The following is a 15,317-nucleotide window of genomic DNA, read 5'->3' as shown; positions in this document are numbered from 1 at the left end:
TCTTCATCGACCTGGGACTTCAGCTCCATAAATTTATCACACCTATCAATGCAGTTTGGATGTCGTTTCCAAATTCTTGGTTCATTCAGTACTTGGAATGATACGTTGCTCTCAGTGTAGCTTCCAGATAGATATTGCACTCGAATATAAACACCTCTAGTACCCCAAAAAATGGTTACTATGTAGGGTATTGTTTTCGTTCGATATCCTGGGTGTGCGTATACATACGTCTGGAACGGCACCAGGCGCGCCCTGTGAATTCACCATTACCTGGATTCTCGGTAAGCATGTGAAGTGAAGTGAAATTTCCTATCAATTCTCACTGTTCTACGCAAGAAACAGCGGATGACCTTAGCCATTACAAATCCACGGTCAGCAGCAGCAGAAAGATTCCTGCTTTTCTGTGTACTCATATACTCACTGTTAATGGTGGACAATCTGGTAAGTAGCCCATCAGTAACGCTCGAAAGGGTTACGAGACCGGTCCTCACTACAATTGGAATCCATATCGTGTCCATTTTCTTGCTAACGCTACATAGTGTGTCCCCTCTGGGGTGGGAATTTGTCGACGTTTCTTCGGAACTGCAGGCATACTCCACCATTTCAGGACTCATAGGAACTCCATTACTGAAGATCGAGTCAAGGGCCAAGTGCACAACAAACACTGTGATTCTCGCGCGCACTTGAGATCATCTTGCGCATTTTTAGAATGGTACCGAAGCTATAATGAGAAGGAAGAACTTCTGCTGGTAACTCTCAATTAAAAGATATTGATAGTACACAGCTCAAGAGAATATTTTACTTCTGCAAGCTGCGCACGCAATCGTTGAATATCTTGCAATCATAGTTATCTTGAATATTCAATAACAGAGTCTTCTATCTCAGGCTGCTACAGGACTGTGATCCCCGCGCTTTGAACAGGTGATTGTTTCACAGGCGACTGTTACTTTTCGTGAGCTTTTTCAGTGGATGCAACATATTTTAATTTGGACTCACATTTCAACGGTTCCCTTTCGACGGTTCCGAAATCTGGTGCGACATTCGGTCGTCATATTTATCTTTGTCACGGCGGAGACCACCGCCTGCGAGCATACCGGCTCGTTTGACACCGGAAACCGATGAAGACAGCAGTGTCCCTGGGATGGTCAACGGACCGAAAACGTCGCAAATCACTGAACGGCGTGCGCGCACTTTTCTAAGGCACTAGTACCTCGAGTTGAAAAACTCCACTTCCAGTGAGGTCGAAGTTGTTTTTTTGGCAGTGAGTGCTGTTGCAAACCCGGATGCAAATAACCTTCATTCATTTGAGTGAGACGGCGGAAAGCAAGAACGAGGACGACGGTTTCCCGAAATAATGCCGGCCCAAAACATGAGACCATCTTTGATCTCTTCAAGTGAACTTGAGGAGCCATCTAACGTTCGTTGAAATGAGAACGGTGATTACGGAATGCGGAGCCTCTTGCACGAAGGATTACTCCAAAGTTGAACATGTACAGCGAATGGAATAGATATAGATTTGCGTTATAGATACGCAAGGTTTTAGCACTACATGAGGGAGGAAAGTCTTCGGATCCAAAGTGCAAAGATTCACATCTTGAGAGGTGGATGTCATTCATGCGCTCACTCTTGTCTTTTCGTCCGCCACTGAGACCGACCCATGAGTAGATGAGATTGTTGTCGTTCTTTCCACGGAGTCTATATTTTCCCGGATAAACGGCGTTCACAAGAAATTTTAACCAACACGAAGTAAAGAAGTTTGGAATAGCTATAGGAAATGCGAGCATTGAGCATTGAATCTAAAAACGAAGCAACTCGAAACGTACCAGCCAAAATCCTTCCCCCAAAATTTATGAGCTGCGTGTGAAGTGGTCTTGTTCTTCTGGAGCATTCTGTATCAGAAGGCAATGAGCACTGTTGCGAACTGGTCCAGATCCAAGGATGCAACGAACTCTTATCCTCGACTCTCACAACGATAAGAAATAGTATCCTTTCGAGAACATCGCCGTGATTTACAACGGGGACGATATTGTACAAATATCCGTTATGTTTCCTAAGAACACAAATTCATTAGCTTTAACACAAGGATATTCACGCATGCGCCTTCGCACTTCCCAGGGCCGAATACAGGCTCAGCTATTTGAGGTCTTGTCTGAGGAAAAGTAGGTTGAACTTGGAGACTTATCTATTCACTGGACGGGAAAAGGCAGCTCAATATATGGCACTCAGCCGAAGCCTGAATGAAATCCAACTCACGGCGGTAGCCAAGGGTAAGCTCTAAACAGGCCTGCAGCACCTCGTATGAGTTCAGCCGTTCTCTTCTGCTCTCTTCAGGGCGCACGAAGTTAGACCAATCGTTGATAAAAGTGATTTCAAGGTCCCAGGGTCCTGGAGTCGTTGATGTTTGGGGCTGATTGCGTATGCCAAGCAGGTCATCGATGCAAGGCGGTGGTAGTGGTGAGTGAGTGTGGTGGTCAAACGCAACTTGAACTTGAAAAATTACGACGTATTGATTTTGCTATGCGCGTGTTTCCCCCGAGGTTCATGCCAATGTCTATCACAGGAGCAACGAAGACCCAAGAGGATTGAGAACAGCTGAGAGTATGAATGAGTGGCAGAAATGTAGAAGTGTAAGGACAGAGTCGACCCTCAAACTTTTTCTTCCGAACGATCGTATATTGGTTACGTAAACCTCCGCAATCTCAATCAGAAAATATGTGAATTCAAGAGTTGGATCTATTCACTTCTTCCCTTCCTGCGACCATCTCGCGAGCTGATTCTGGTGTTTCCGAAATACACTGAGAGCTTGGTCGGATCCCTGGTGAGTTTGCTCCTTCATCTCAGACTATCAGATGAACTGATTTATGCTCATCTCTCAAATATTAGTTTGCGTTGGGACCGCGGTAGAGACGACTTCGGAGAAGAAAATTTGAACAGAATCGGCCAATCACCGTTGGATGAACGTTGAACGTGGAACTTCAAACACACAAACACAGTCAACACACAGATATACTAAACGATAACGACGAACTTATACGGCTTTCACGACCACAATTCAGGAAAGATTTATTGGAGAAGTTCTGGTGCGTTGGAATCGCTTTTGATACGCTCGACTTGATGCTAAACATAATGTTAGCACGCATAAAACCACACAAATGGCACCTAATTTCTTCTCAAAACTTGTTCGGAATCCCAGCGGACACTCTCGAGACCGGTCAGATCCAAGTAGCAGGACTAGAAGTTCAAGTCCTATACCCGCTCTTCCGACCTCACGCTCTCGAGCGTTTTCATCTACATTCAGCACAGGAAATTCCGCAGCATCTTCGACATCTACCTCACCTTCTCCATCTGACTTTGACAAGTTGCCTGTCCAACCACACAGTCAAGTACCGAGCATCAAGAAAGAGTTATTGCATGGACATGATAATGCCTCGGACAGCAGTAGCCTGTTTAATCACAAATTCACAATCGTACCTCCGTCACCGGCAACAAACACATTAGGCTTGGAGGTTGACGGCCTTCCAAATGGAGAGGATAATGACCGTATATCGGTTGTAGAAGGACTACCGGCATCGGTTTCGGCGCCAAGTTTGAATTCCTCTGTTCGCATGAATCCGGCATCTTCCACGGACCGACCGTCATCATCAAAATCAAAATTAACGAAGTCTCGTCCCACCACACCTTCCTCTTCCACGCATAGCTTACCTGAAGCTTCCCCAGCTGCTTCAGTTTTAAACTCACCAATACCACCTGTGCCGTCGCTGCCGGCCGAGAGTCAGCCTCAAAGACAGGAAAACAGTGAGCAGACCACTGGTGGTTTGTTGCCGTCGCCAGAGCTGCAGGTTCGAAAAATGAGTTCAAACAGGTCGTTGAACGGGAATTTGAATGTCTCCACGAATCGAGCGAGTCCTCCTTCTCATTCTCGCGCAGGGAATGCATCTGCACCTTTTTACCATGAAGTCGACGACATGACGCCTATAGTCGAATCACCCACTTCAGAATACCCTTCGCCGTCGGACGAAGTCCCGGCTTCTACTGCGCTTGTATCAAAATCTCAGCCCCACTTGACCAGCGGACTCTTGTCTTCTCCTAGGCGTGATGCAGATGCCGCATCAATCAGATCCACCAATACTAACGCGTCACCGCCGAACTCATCTTCGTCTAAGAAGAAGGAGGCTTCGAAGCCTTGGCGTCGCCAACCTACGTCTAAACCCACTGGTCTTGCGAGTGCCATTGCAGCATCTGGTCTTGCCATGGCTAATCCAGCTTTCAGTGCCCAACAGCAGCTACAATTCTCACCTCCAGCTCTGCAACCTATAAGTCGGACTGGGACCTCAGCTTCGAATAGGAAATCCTCCATAGGTGACGGTGCGCCGTACATGCTTCGGACAGGCTCAACGTCTGCCGGTGCTTCATCGTCAACCCAATTTTCTCCTCCACGTTCACATAGATCCTCCAAATCTCGTCGGTCTTCCATCGGTTCTGGCTCAGCAGGCAAACGCCGTCGTCATCGTCCCAGTCTCTCCATGCAGAGTGATAATGGAGCAAACTCTAACGCGGACAACAACACCGAGTATATTCAAGATCCTGCAAATCTGGATTATTATTCCGGGTTAGAGTCTGACGACAGTAATGACTCGGGCATGGATTCCAGCGATGAGGATGATTTGGTCAGTGCGATCGACGTTCATGATATGCCCGTCACTGGATTTGCGGTTGCGAGCTCGAGGAGGAACGCAGATTTTCATGAAATGTTCAGGAATATCCCGGAGGGAGACTATTTGATCGAGGGTGAGCTCCTCGTTTTCAGTTATTGACTGTTAAATGATTTTCCTTTATTCGAATCAGATTACGGATGTGCCCTTCAGCGGGAAATTCTCATCCAAGGCCGGTTGTATATTTCAGAGAATCATATATGTTTTCACGCGAATATCCTTGGCTGGATTACGGATGTGAGTCCACTTCTCGTATTCAGCTTCTCCCATGTTCCCGTTTATACTTGTACCCGCTCGTCCTCGGGACTAACACCATACCTCCTTGATATCAGCTCTCAATCCCCATCGATGAAATAATTTCTCTCGAAAAAAAGATGACTGCTTTTGTCATTCCCAATGCCATCCTCATCACTACCCGACAATCTAAATATACATTTGCTTCTTTCCTTTCCCGTGACACCACTTACGACGTGATTTATAATATCTGGCGTCTAGTTCGTCCCGGCACCCTTTCGGACAACGCATCTATTGGCTCTGGGTCCCGCGAGGGAGGCATTATTGAAGGCACTATCATTGGAGGGAACGTAGATGGTAGTGGAAATTCCCCTGGCGCAATGGTTCCTGGTGGTATTACGCAGAACAAGGTTACGTTCTGCAAATGTGGGAAGGAGGGTAAACATTTCTCGGAGTTGGCGATGGATACCGTTATCCCTGGAACTCCGGACAAAATTCATAATCTGATGTTCACGAGTGGGTTCCTCAAAGATTTTCTGGTTACGAACCAGAAGTTGATTGGTGAACGGTTTTTTGTTGTTCATTGTTACTTCACTACTGATGATCCTCCTCACTTCGCTAGACCTTCAGATGTCCGATTGGACCCCTGGTGACGACAACCTCCTCTCTCGAACAATGTCCTACATCAAACCACTCACAGGCTCCGTTGGTCCCAAACAAACCAAATGTGAAATCCGCGACGAGGTCGAGTACTGTGACTTCTCACCCTCGAACGCAAATGCATATTCCTCCACCTTAACAACTACCCGAACACCCGATGTTCCTTCCGGCGGAGCGTTCAGTGTCAAAACGCGAACTTGCATCACTTATGCTAGTGCAATAAGCTCCAGGGTCGTGGTGACGACGCAGGTCGAGTGGACTGGGAGGAGTTTTATCAAAGGATTAATAGAGAGAGGTGCTATTGATGGCCAGAAGACATACCATCTTGATTTGGAGAAGGCGATGAGAGCTTATATTCAGGAGCATCAGACAGAGTTCGTGCCAGAGGGCGTGAAGCTGGATGTTGTCGTTGCTCCGCCTACGACTGCAGCATCATCGAACGGTTCCGCTTCCGTGATTGAGGCGAACGCTGACAGTGCTTCTGCTGCGGGTGGAAAGCCTAGCTCAAGAGGTCTACAATGGGCTTGGGAGACGATAGAGGGTACTTGGGGTGTGGCCAAACAGAGCACGAAGGGTGCACTCGAGATTCTTGGCGACATGATACCTCCGCCATCCACTCTCTCAAGTACCTCTATTCTGTACCTCATTATTTTCTCACTAGTGGTGAGCAACATCTGGACGTGGATGAGAGTTCCAAAAACTGGCACGTTTGATCACCGTAGTGTTGGAGGGAAGCCTTCGGAGATGCTCATGAAGGTTGAAGGCGAGGAGAGGGAGAGGATCTTAAAAGAGGAGAGGGAAGATCGGGAAAGATGGATACATGGCGTTGTCACAGCACTTTGGAGTGAGCTTGCGGCTGGAAAAGTACCTAATCAGCAGTCGCAGCAGCAACAGACGCGAAACCCGATGAGTCCGACACCACTTCAATCATTCGACGATGCTCTTAGTGATGTCTTCGCTCTATACAAAACACTGGACCAGGCTGAGATGAAGGTGAATACAATCAGGGACGCTTTGGGGACGTTGCAGGCTCAATTGGGAGCAACGAAGAACGAGGAGGAGAATAAAGGTAAAGAAAATTTGAACAGTTTGGATTAGCTGACGAGGGTTTATGTGCTCTGCTTTTTTATATTTCAACGGAATCGGTTCATTATAATAATATCTTTACTTTGGAATAGCATCATGTACGTATATTCCCTACTCAGTGTGACGTTTCTTGCGCTCGCGCATTTCCACTCGTTTGAAGTCTTGTATCGATCCAGATACATTTACTCAGTCACTGATACGTAGTCCGTTTTGTTGGTGAGTATTCTTGACGATGAGCACGATGATTGATCATGTCACGCGAACTGTTGCACTGTGACAGTGTGACGTCCCTCTCATTGTCATGTTCTTGCATTCGAACTTGTTGCACATTCCGAATGGCTAACCCAATGTTCAGAACGTTCAACGTCGGCAAATTAAATCAGAACCTTCTCAAAACTCTATGGGCAATGCCGGATCCGATCTGACGTTGTCTTTGAACGTCTCACCTGCCGGCAACACTAGCTTGGATTCTCTTGGATTTGAGGAACATGAGGAAGGGGACGGCATAACGCCGTCAAGCGCTAAGCACTGTCACATTGGCCGGTTTGCTCTTCCAATTGCATGTCGATATTCCAGTTTGATATGTAGAGTTGCCATCAAGATACTTGCTCGTATCTCTTATACAAAGATATGTAGTTTCGAATATTTGAACTTTTTCATTCACTACAACATTAGGAATTTTTTTCCATCGCATGCTCATGCATCCTTCATCTGGTCATCAGATTTTGCTTGACTTAGACCCTTCCCTGAGGAGACCAAAGAGGATTGTTCGTAGACACAGTCCCTACACCTCCAGAAAATACACCATCCAAGGTTAGTTGCAACTGAGGAGTTACAGTCACATTAGGCTCCATAGCCCAAAGCGCCACGGCAACAGTACTACAGAATGAAATTAGTCATCCCTCTATTGACCAAGATTTTCGAAGTAACTCACTTTGTTCCGTTGTAATCGAGAATGCCTTGGTGAACAGGGAACTTGAACTGGGGTCTGTAGAGACAGACTGAGCGACAAAGTAGATGATATGACAGAACAATACTTGCCCTAGGTTACCGACTCTCTTTCCCATCATCCAACCGTTAACGAACAAATACACCCTGAGAGGTCACCTTTAAGCCTAGAGACAATCACTCGATGATGCAGCATAACTGACCTATACGGCTGCCCCAAGGCCTCCTCGAATGTAAACGACGTCAACACATCAAACCCTCCAGGTATGCCCAACTCAAACGTCGTCACAAAGAAACCCACTCCCGCAGCAGATTCCGGTAATCCGTCCGACAGATCGCGAGCTTCCCAAGAGGACGTGTCGAAGCCAGGTAAATGCCACCCTTGACGTTCACCGAAAAGGCCTCCCTCGTTAAGGACTCCACGGACTTTATCGAGGTAGCCGGTATAGCCACCAACTTTTCCTTGGACTTTCCACTCGGTGAAGTTGCCAGAATTGAGGGCGTATCCGGTGATACCACGTGGAGATTTAGAGGCGTCGGTGTTGCCTATGGTAGAAAATAAAAAAGTAGTAATGAATCTCAGAAAAACATACGCACTTCCTGATGTCTCGTCCAAGCCCATGTTATCCTGGAGATCAAGTTTCATTGAAGGAGAAAAGATTCTCAGTTGAGGATGAGCCTACCTGTACAACCGTGATAACATTATCTTGTCCCACAAGAATTGCACCTTCAGGAAAGATGAACTTCTGGTCTGTTTCGTCGATTGAATTCGCGTCATTGGTCGAGCTGGAACATGGTTAGTTAAAGGTCATTGTGAAGATCGACGTTGACATACTTCCCGAAGGATGTGTTGAGGAAAACATCATTGAGCCAGATGCTGGCAGCGAACGCTAGACATCATTGTGAGCTTTGATAGAAGAAGGATGGGAGGATCAGCCATGATCGAACCTTCACCACCATTAATCGAAAGGTTGACACTCGTTTCTGCTCCGGTTGCGTTGAAATGACCTCTCCATAAGACGATATTCTCGCAGCTACATAGAAATCGCCAGCGATAAGAGAAAGTAGAATAGAAGAAATCAAAGATCACTCACAAACCATAATCACACCCATACGTGATCTTCCCATCTCCATACTTCATCGGGACAGGTATGTTTGTCGTCGTATGGTTTGCGACCGCCCACGCTGAATCGTCGAATCCGCTCAAGATCTCTGGTAAACTATCATTAAATTTCCACCCCGATAGCACCGGTATACTGATATTCTGTGCATCTGACGAAGCAGGAATAGTTCCAACGAGAATAGAGGACGAGCTGTTCGCACTAGGAGACACAGACACATCGTCTCCGTTCCAAGTAATGGAGGTTACGCTAGCAGGAGCAACAATCGTTAGAGTGGTGTCGGAAGCACCACTTGTAATGTTGAGATCTCCTCGAAGCGCAAGTGTTGTCCCGTCGGTACTGATATTCGCAGAACGCACGAGATAGGGCCCGCCAACGAGTACCGAATCGTTCGTGCCTAGGCCCCAATAATTGGGGAAATCCCCACTAACAGCAGGGACAACGGGAGAGAAGAACGTCGTCGCGGTGGCGGAGTCTGCGAATAACACAAGCAAGGAATCGGATTCGAAGACGGCAACGAGGCCAGAGAAGCCTGAGGCGATAGAGAACACGGTTTCGCTACCGGTGAGGCCCACGCTAGATCCTGACGTGACAGTGATTGCAGAAGAGTTCAAAGTCGGTGTTCCAGAGAGGTTCAAAGCGAATTCATGCTCCTGGGCTGATGGGCCATACAGGAAAACGACATGTTTAGTACCAATTGCACCGGAGAAAAACACCTGCGCAGTGGAGTAAAGGAGGCTTGAATTTGAGCCAAGACCATAATCTGTTAGAAGGACTTTGGATTCACGTCCGGAGAGAGTAATGGTGGAGGCAACAAGGGGAATTTGTAAAGCATCACCCGAAGCGGTGGTGACATTCAGCTTGAAGTTGGTGGTTGCACTGTTGATCTCGCATTAGGGTTTTCAATCTCAATGACTTCATCGAAGATCTTACGTTGAAGTAGAACTACTCTGCCGCACAACCCAAAATCCTGCACCGGAATCTGGATTTTGTAATAACGTGACGAACGCCGCGGGGTTGGTGACGGACCCAGCAGTGAACCCGGTAGAAGAATCCCCAACCCAGTTAGTCTTGTAAAAATCGGATGTGCTTCGGAGGAATATTCCTTGAAGTTTGAGCTCGAGGTGCTTGTCCGTCAGCGCTCGGTTTTCAGATATCTGAAAAGATGTGAACACAGTGTTTCGATACGTGTGAATATCGAAAATACAAAAATTGTGAAAAAGTCATTTTACTTACTGTCGACCCGTAATCGTACGAAGTATAGACCTAGAAATAGGGTAACTCAACTTCAGAGTGAAAGCAAAAAATACGAATGTCATACACCACTGTCAATAGCCAGCAATCAGCAAAGTCAATGAGAAAACCCAGGGCGAACTCACGGGAACGGTATTCCACCCCACGAAGTTCCGCCATAGATCATGTAGAAATTTGTGAGCTTCGCGTTGCTCGCCCACAGCTGACGGTTAAAGACTGATTGGAAATCTGGCCCTGTGAGGATCTCACATTGTGGGTAACCTATCGCGGGAGAAGAACGAAACAGAGGCAGGTGCAAAGAATTATAAATAGTCAGTACAATGATACGTACCGGGAGCAGTAGGTCCCCATGCATCAAAGGCACCACCTTGGAACTCTGTAATGATAGCATAGTGAACGTTAGGATCAGTAAACAGTAACAGATTACGATGTACGCACCTGGTATGTAAAGCGGCTGTGAAGGATTCGCAGACTCATGGTAGGAGTGATAATTCGTTGTAACTGGATTCCATGTTTCTGGAGTGGCACAGTCAAATCCTTGTGGGTAGCTGTCGAAGCTGCATAATGCAAAACGAGAAAAAAATAGAAATAAGAGTCAATCTAGCTGTAAATTGTCAAGTAGAACCAGTTAAACTGCTTACCCGTATAGGTCCACAGCGCCCTTTATGATGAAATGAGGGATAAGACAGAGTATAGTGAATAGCCAAATGATACTCACCGTTCCGTTGATAAAGTTATCGCCTTCCCCGGGATCGTTATAGGTCAATGGTATGACAATGCTAGAGTTGTGATACACAGTTTCCAGTTCCGCAAAATACCCTGCACCTTCTGCTTGGTTATATTCGTTATCTACAAGCAAATACAAAATCTTCAGAATATCGGTGTGTTTATGATTGGCATACGTACCAACTTGAAGCAAAATGACAGGCCCCCCTTCTGTTATCTGGTTCGATGATGTTTGATCAATGATTCCTAGAATATAATCCATCCAGGCATCGGTATAGTCGGATGCATTGGTACGGAGTTGACCAGCGATCTCGGTGGTAATCCAGTGAGCGATTCCACCTGCTGTTGACTCGGCGTTAATGTACTATGGACACAGACATCAATTAGTTCGGTTGCATGTCGGGAAAACCAAAGGGGACACGAGACATGAGGCTTACAGGACCTGTAAATGTTCAATACAGAATAAGGAGAGGTTACATCACTCTAACAAGTACCTGGCCGTAATGTGATCCATATCCCAGCTTCTTTCGCCGCGTCGAAAAGCGGTTGCAATGCTCTCCAATCATTGAAGTCAACCACGCCTCTTGAAGGATTGAGTGCAGCCATCAGGGTGTAGACCGAAACGCCATTCAGTCCCGCAGCTTTGACTTTTTCGAGAATATCGATCCACAGGTCTGGTACAGGTAAGCGATAGGTGTGGAATTCTCCAGAACTAACATATTGAAGCAGGGCCATTTAGCATTTCCAACAGAAGCACAGTGAGAAACACAATTGCTTACTAGAGGAAAATCCGCTGTCCTTGTAAAGAAAGACTGAATTTATCAAAGGATACTTCATCGGTAAACCGCGGAGAGAGCACTGCACGATTGCGGTTGGACCGAGCGAGAAGAGGATCGGCAAATGGGTCTGAGATCACTTTTGAAGCTCGCCCGGAGGGAGCAAGGAATGCCAGCAAGACGGTGAATACGGTCGAAATTGTTATCCATGATAGCAAGCGCGTTTTGGGTCCTGGGGGCTCCATTGCGCGTCGAGATCCAAGTTTGGAAAAGAAAGAGCTTTTATATCATCTCAAGGATATATCTTTGTGCATGTAGGTAAAGGCCCCATGACCCGCCGACCGCGAGGAGACCTATGTTGAAAACTGGACAATAAATATTTTCCTACATGATTCTCCACGTATTGCGGACCGCTGAAGAACATTGAACATGGACCGGGGCGAATTGGTGACGAAATGGTGTGATTCTTTGCTACGCACGTCGCACATGGCCTTCTGAAGGTTTAAAAGATTACAGTACAGATGACATGGAGGAAAGCTCACCTGCTAAGTTGGAAATGGTCAAGAATGATGGTCGAGAGTTACACCAGAGATGACATGAAGGTTCCCCTGGAGCGCAAAGATCATCGGCGGTATTCCCAAAGAAAGAAGAAATAAGCGCCGTGCGGCTATTACTATCGATAATACCATGACCACAGACTGGCACGCCGAATGCGTCAAAAAATACAATGCCCTTCCCAGAAAGCGTCTTGCCCCCTCAGGACTAGTGCCCAACGTCTGGCACTTTGACTTGCGCTACATCCCGCTTTCTCCTCCTTCCCATATGCTCTTTGTTTTCCAAAAAGAAAGCCAATTTGTACACCAACAAAGTCTTCCTGTCGGAACCAAAAAGAGCATTAAAAATGCATTCGGTCTTTCTTATTTCCCAGAAACAGCCAAAGAAGCTGCGCTTGAAATTTGCTTGGGTTTGATGCATTCGTTCAATACCACTTTCAACCAAGAGATGACTCCTGGACCCATGATGGACCCTTACGCACCTTGGAAATTCACGACGGACGATCGTGCGCTTGCACAGGCTGTGCAGAAGCAATTCAAATCCCTCGGTGTCAAAGAGGATCGATGCAAAGTCGGGTTTGTTGACATAACTCAAGAGGCTCATGAGCGATTCGATGGGCTTTATAAGTCTTTGGTTGCTGTGCTCGGTCTCCCTGATATCGTTCGCGCAGCTCTTGTGACTCCGAGCGCTATTGGATTCTCTGGTCTTCCTCCGGCTGACCCAGAAGCGTGGTTGATGAATCCTGGATCATTACATGGAACCCCAGAGGAAGTAGAGTTTCAAAAAATAATAGGCTATTCGCAAGAGTTCATGAATAATGAACCTTTGCCTGTGAATAGTGGCAATGGATTGAATCGTTCTTCTAATCTTATGGAAACTTTGGAAAGGATCAAAACCGTCACAACGTCTACATCACTGGAACAAGTTCAAAGGAGAGCAGATGCAGGAGACTCTCAGCATGCTATCGACGCAGCTTTGAGGTAAGATTCGGGTTTTTTTACATAAAGCTAGTTTTTGAATACTCAATCGTACATGATACATAGGCTGAAATATGGCCTCAAATGTACCGCCGATCGTGTCCTATCTCATCAAGGCAGCTCTCAACGAGAACGCGAACGCTCAAACTCGCTCTATGGCTCACTCCATGCTAATTTTCTGGTACACGGCTGGCCGCGAAGACACCGTTCGCGCTCGATTCGTTTTCGCTGCTGCTTATCACGCTAACGAGGCTGTCCGACTAGTCTCGGAAAAGGCTACGGGATCCGATGAAACTCCTGTATACTGTGCATCAGCTAATGCTCTCTTATTTGCCATGAACACAATAGAGTCTCTCACCAAAGATATGACTGTCCCCGAGCTTCTTGTGCATTCCAAGTGGGTTATCCAAGCCTCTGATGAGAGGAAAGCGTATATGCACCTTGAGCGGTTGGCTGCTGAGAAGAAGATGATGAAAAAGCCGAATCGGTACCGGTGCGCGAAGTTTGGATGTGGCATCGAGGCGGACACAGGAAAAATGTTATCTCGATGTATGTGTTTCTACATAAGCAAGACTTTCTGATCTTGATTCGATATTTCGATTGATCTTGGACAGGTTCTGGAAAATGTGACGCGGACAAGAAGCCTTATTACTGTAGCAAACGGTGTCGTGAGTGCTCTATCTTTCAATCTATTACAGACATTCCGACCAATCATAAAAATGAATTTTCTCTCCCAGAAAAAGAAGTGAGTTGTCCCATATATCTTCATTGCAGTCACTGATTATGGTGGTCACCTAGGACTGGAAGAATCACAAACTCTTCTGCAGACAAGGTGCTCCATGCTCCGTCATTGACCCGGCTACTGCTACGGTCAGCGGAGGAGGTACCTCCCAAGGTTCAATCCGCGTTCCGGTCCACCATGCCGATGGCACCACTTCTCTCCTCTCGACTTCGACGATGAACCCAGAGATGTTGAAGGAGATGGGAGCAGCTCTGAAAGATGCAAAGGCGAGAGCCGGGTTGAGTACCCTCAGGATGGATCTGCATGAGGTCGATTAGGAAGACTCAGGAATTAGAGTAGGAGGATTGAGGTTGAGCTTTGACCGTCAAAATAGCCACACGAAGTCAGTACATAGGATAGACGATAGATGATATTGCGTTGATATATCTGTCGATGAAGAAATCATATACATGTGTTGGTGATACAAGATATGGATGTTTCTGTTGGACGAGCTACAGAGCAACTTAGCAAAGCAATGGATTTGAAAAGCCGCGCCTCTAATCTCATTGCTGCCGTAGAAAAATTAGAAACAGAAACTCGACCTTTGGGATGCACTCAAGCATGAAGTACATATAGCGATGATAATATTATACGTCGGTCGGTGGTGGTGATACAGGATAAAGACTGGATATGATTGTGACTAAAATCGACGCGTCAGCGAACGAAACAAGGAACGGTATTTGTGGAGAAGACTCACAATAACGGCGTGAACGACAACAGCAGAAATTGCAGGACAAATGAAAGGAGATAGAAGAGACGAGACCTGCGCGCTAAGCATCATCCGTCATAATGGCAAAAAACTCCTGTTCGTTTATCGCGTTGTCCTGGTCGAGATCGAATTCGTCTATCATGGCTTGCCTGAAGTATATAAAACGCGTCAGAAAAGCAAGCAGAAACCGGGAAGAGGGTACATGCAGTTCATCATCCTCCAACCGGTCCCCAATTTCCTTCGCCACCCTTCGAAGGTCTTTTAGCTCAATTCTGCCCTTGTTATCGCCGTCGAAAAGTTGGAAAGCCCTCCTGATTTCTTCCATGGGATCTCGCGCCAATATACGGTCGCTCACTGGAAAACATATCGCTCGCGAGTTAGCATAATTTCAAAGACGAAAGGTTATGATGGTCATGAACGCGCCAGCGGCACGACAACTCACTGATTTTCGCAAAATCCTCAAAATCCATGAAGCCATGCCCAGTCTTATCGTTATCCCTCAAGATTTTCAGCACCTCTGCCTTCTTCATATCGAAGCCCAAAGCTCGCATAGCGACTTTGAGCTCATGGTAGTCAATTCGCCTATCCTTGTCCGTGTCGAAAAGCTCAAAAGCTTCCTTAATTTCTTGTTTTTGCTCGTCGGTGAGTTCCGGGCGAGAATGTGTGCGCCGTTTAGACTTTTGAACGGTGGATGCGCCGTACATGGTGTAGGGAATGAAGAGAGCTTGCACACGTGATCAACGTGTCAGTTCGTCCTCAAGATCTCGTGTCGTAAGTG

The 15,317-nt window shown here is 46.6% G+C and overlaps 5 protein-coding genes across 5 annotated transcripts; 3 read left to right on the top strand and 2 right to left on the bottom strand.

Moving 5' to 3' along the window:
• Positions 1 to 282: 282 nt before the first annotated feature.
• On the top strand, positions 283 to 840 carry C8R40DRAFT_1108305 (uncharacterized protein). The gene is made up of 2 exons (XM_046228252.1): positions 283 to 746; positions 809 to 840. The coding sequence occupies exon 1, from the start codon at positions 346 to 348 to the stop codon at positions 685 to 687; it is 342 nt and encodes a 113-aa protein (XP_046085438.1). The 5' UTR covers positions 283 to 345; the 3' UTR covers positions 688 to 746; positions 809 to 840.
• A 2,217-nt stretch (positions 841 to 3,057) lies between these two features.
• On the top strand, positions 3,058 to 6,843 carry C8R40DRAFT_1108302 (uncharacterized protein). Its single transcript, XM_046228251.1, has 4 exons — positions 3,058 to 4,788; positions 4,846 to 4,949; positions 5,045 to 5,507; positions 5,569 to 6,843. The coding sequence occupies exons 1-4, from the start codon at positions 3,153 to 3,155 to the stop codon at positions 6,702 to 6,704; spliced, it is 3,339 nt and encodes a 1,112-aa protein (XP_046085437.1). The 5' UTR covers positions 3,058 to 3,152; the 3' UTR covers positions 6,705 to 6,843.
• Positions 6,844 to 7,426: 583 nt separating this feature from the next.
• C8R40DRAFT_1047548 (glycoside hydrolase family 35 protein) lies at positions 7,427 to 11,762 on the bottom strand (the record flags this gene model as incomplete). The annotated part of the gene is made up of 21 exons (XM_046224448.1): positions 7,427 to 7,571; positions 7,627 to 7,680; positions 7,725 to 7,787; positions 7,844 to 8,186; positions 8,238 to 8,268; positions 8,324 to 8,426; positions 8,476 to 8,530; positions 8,589 to 8,674; positions 8,735 to 9,640; positions 9,695 to 9,918; positions 9,998 to 10,027; positions 10,083 to 10,086; positions 10,141 to 10,276; positions 10,347 to 10,391; positions 10,454 to 10,572; positions 10,657 to 10,676; positions 10,734 to 10,864; positions 10,922 to 11,105; positions 11,179 to 11,183; positions 11,236 to 11,453; positions 11,521 to 11,762. 21 exons carry the CDS (start codon positions 11,760 to 11,762, stop codon positions 7,427 to 7,429), a joined length of 3,144 nt encoding a protein of 1,047 aa, XP_046085436.1.
• Positions 11,763 to 12,204: 442 nt separating this feature from the next.
• Positions 12,205 to 14,470, top strand: C8R40DRAFT_1194669 (uncharacterized protein; the record flags this gene model as incomplete). Its single annotated transcript, XM_046233073.1, has 6 exons — positions 12,205 to 13,052; positions 13,116 to 13,135; positions 13,170 to 13,598; positions 13,664 to 13,717; positions 13,748 to 13,794; positions 13,848 to 14,470. 6 exons carry the CDS (start codon positions 12,205 to 12,207, stop codon positions 14,106 to 14,108), a joined length of 1,659 nt encoding a protein of 552 aa, XP_046085435.1. The 3' UTR covers positions 14,109 to 14,470.
• A 130-nt stretch (positions 14,471 to 14,600) lies between these two features.
• C8R40DRAFT_1161172 (Ca2+-binding EF-hand superfamily protein) lies at positions 14,601 to 15,243 on the bottom strand (the record flags this gene model as incomplete). Its single annotated transcript, XM_046230092.1, has 3 exons — positions 14,601 to 14,688; positions 14,728 to 14,893; positions 14,982 to 15,243. 3 exons carry the CDS (start codon positions 15,241 to 15,243, stop codon positions 14,601 to 14,603), a joined length of 516 nt encoding a protein of 171 aa, XP_046085434.1.
• Positions 15,244 to 15,317: the final 74 nt, after the last annotated feature.

This window comes from Lentinula edodes, assembly GCF_021015755.1.
Source record: "Lentinula edodes strain Le(Bin) 0899 ss11 chromosome Unknown C8R40scaffold_21, whole genome shotgun sequence".
Classification (NCBI taxonomy): domain Eukaryota; kingdom Fungi; phylum Basidiomycota; class Agaricomycetes; order Agaricales; family Omphalotaceae; genus Lentinula; species Lentinula edodes.
The sequence above is the reverse complement of the archived record's forward strand: the minus strand, read 5'-3'. Positions and strand labels throughout refer to the sequence as shown.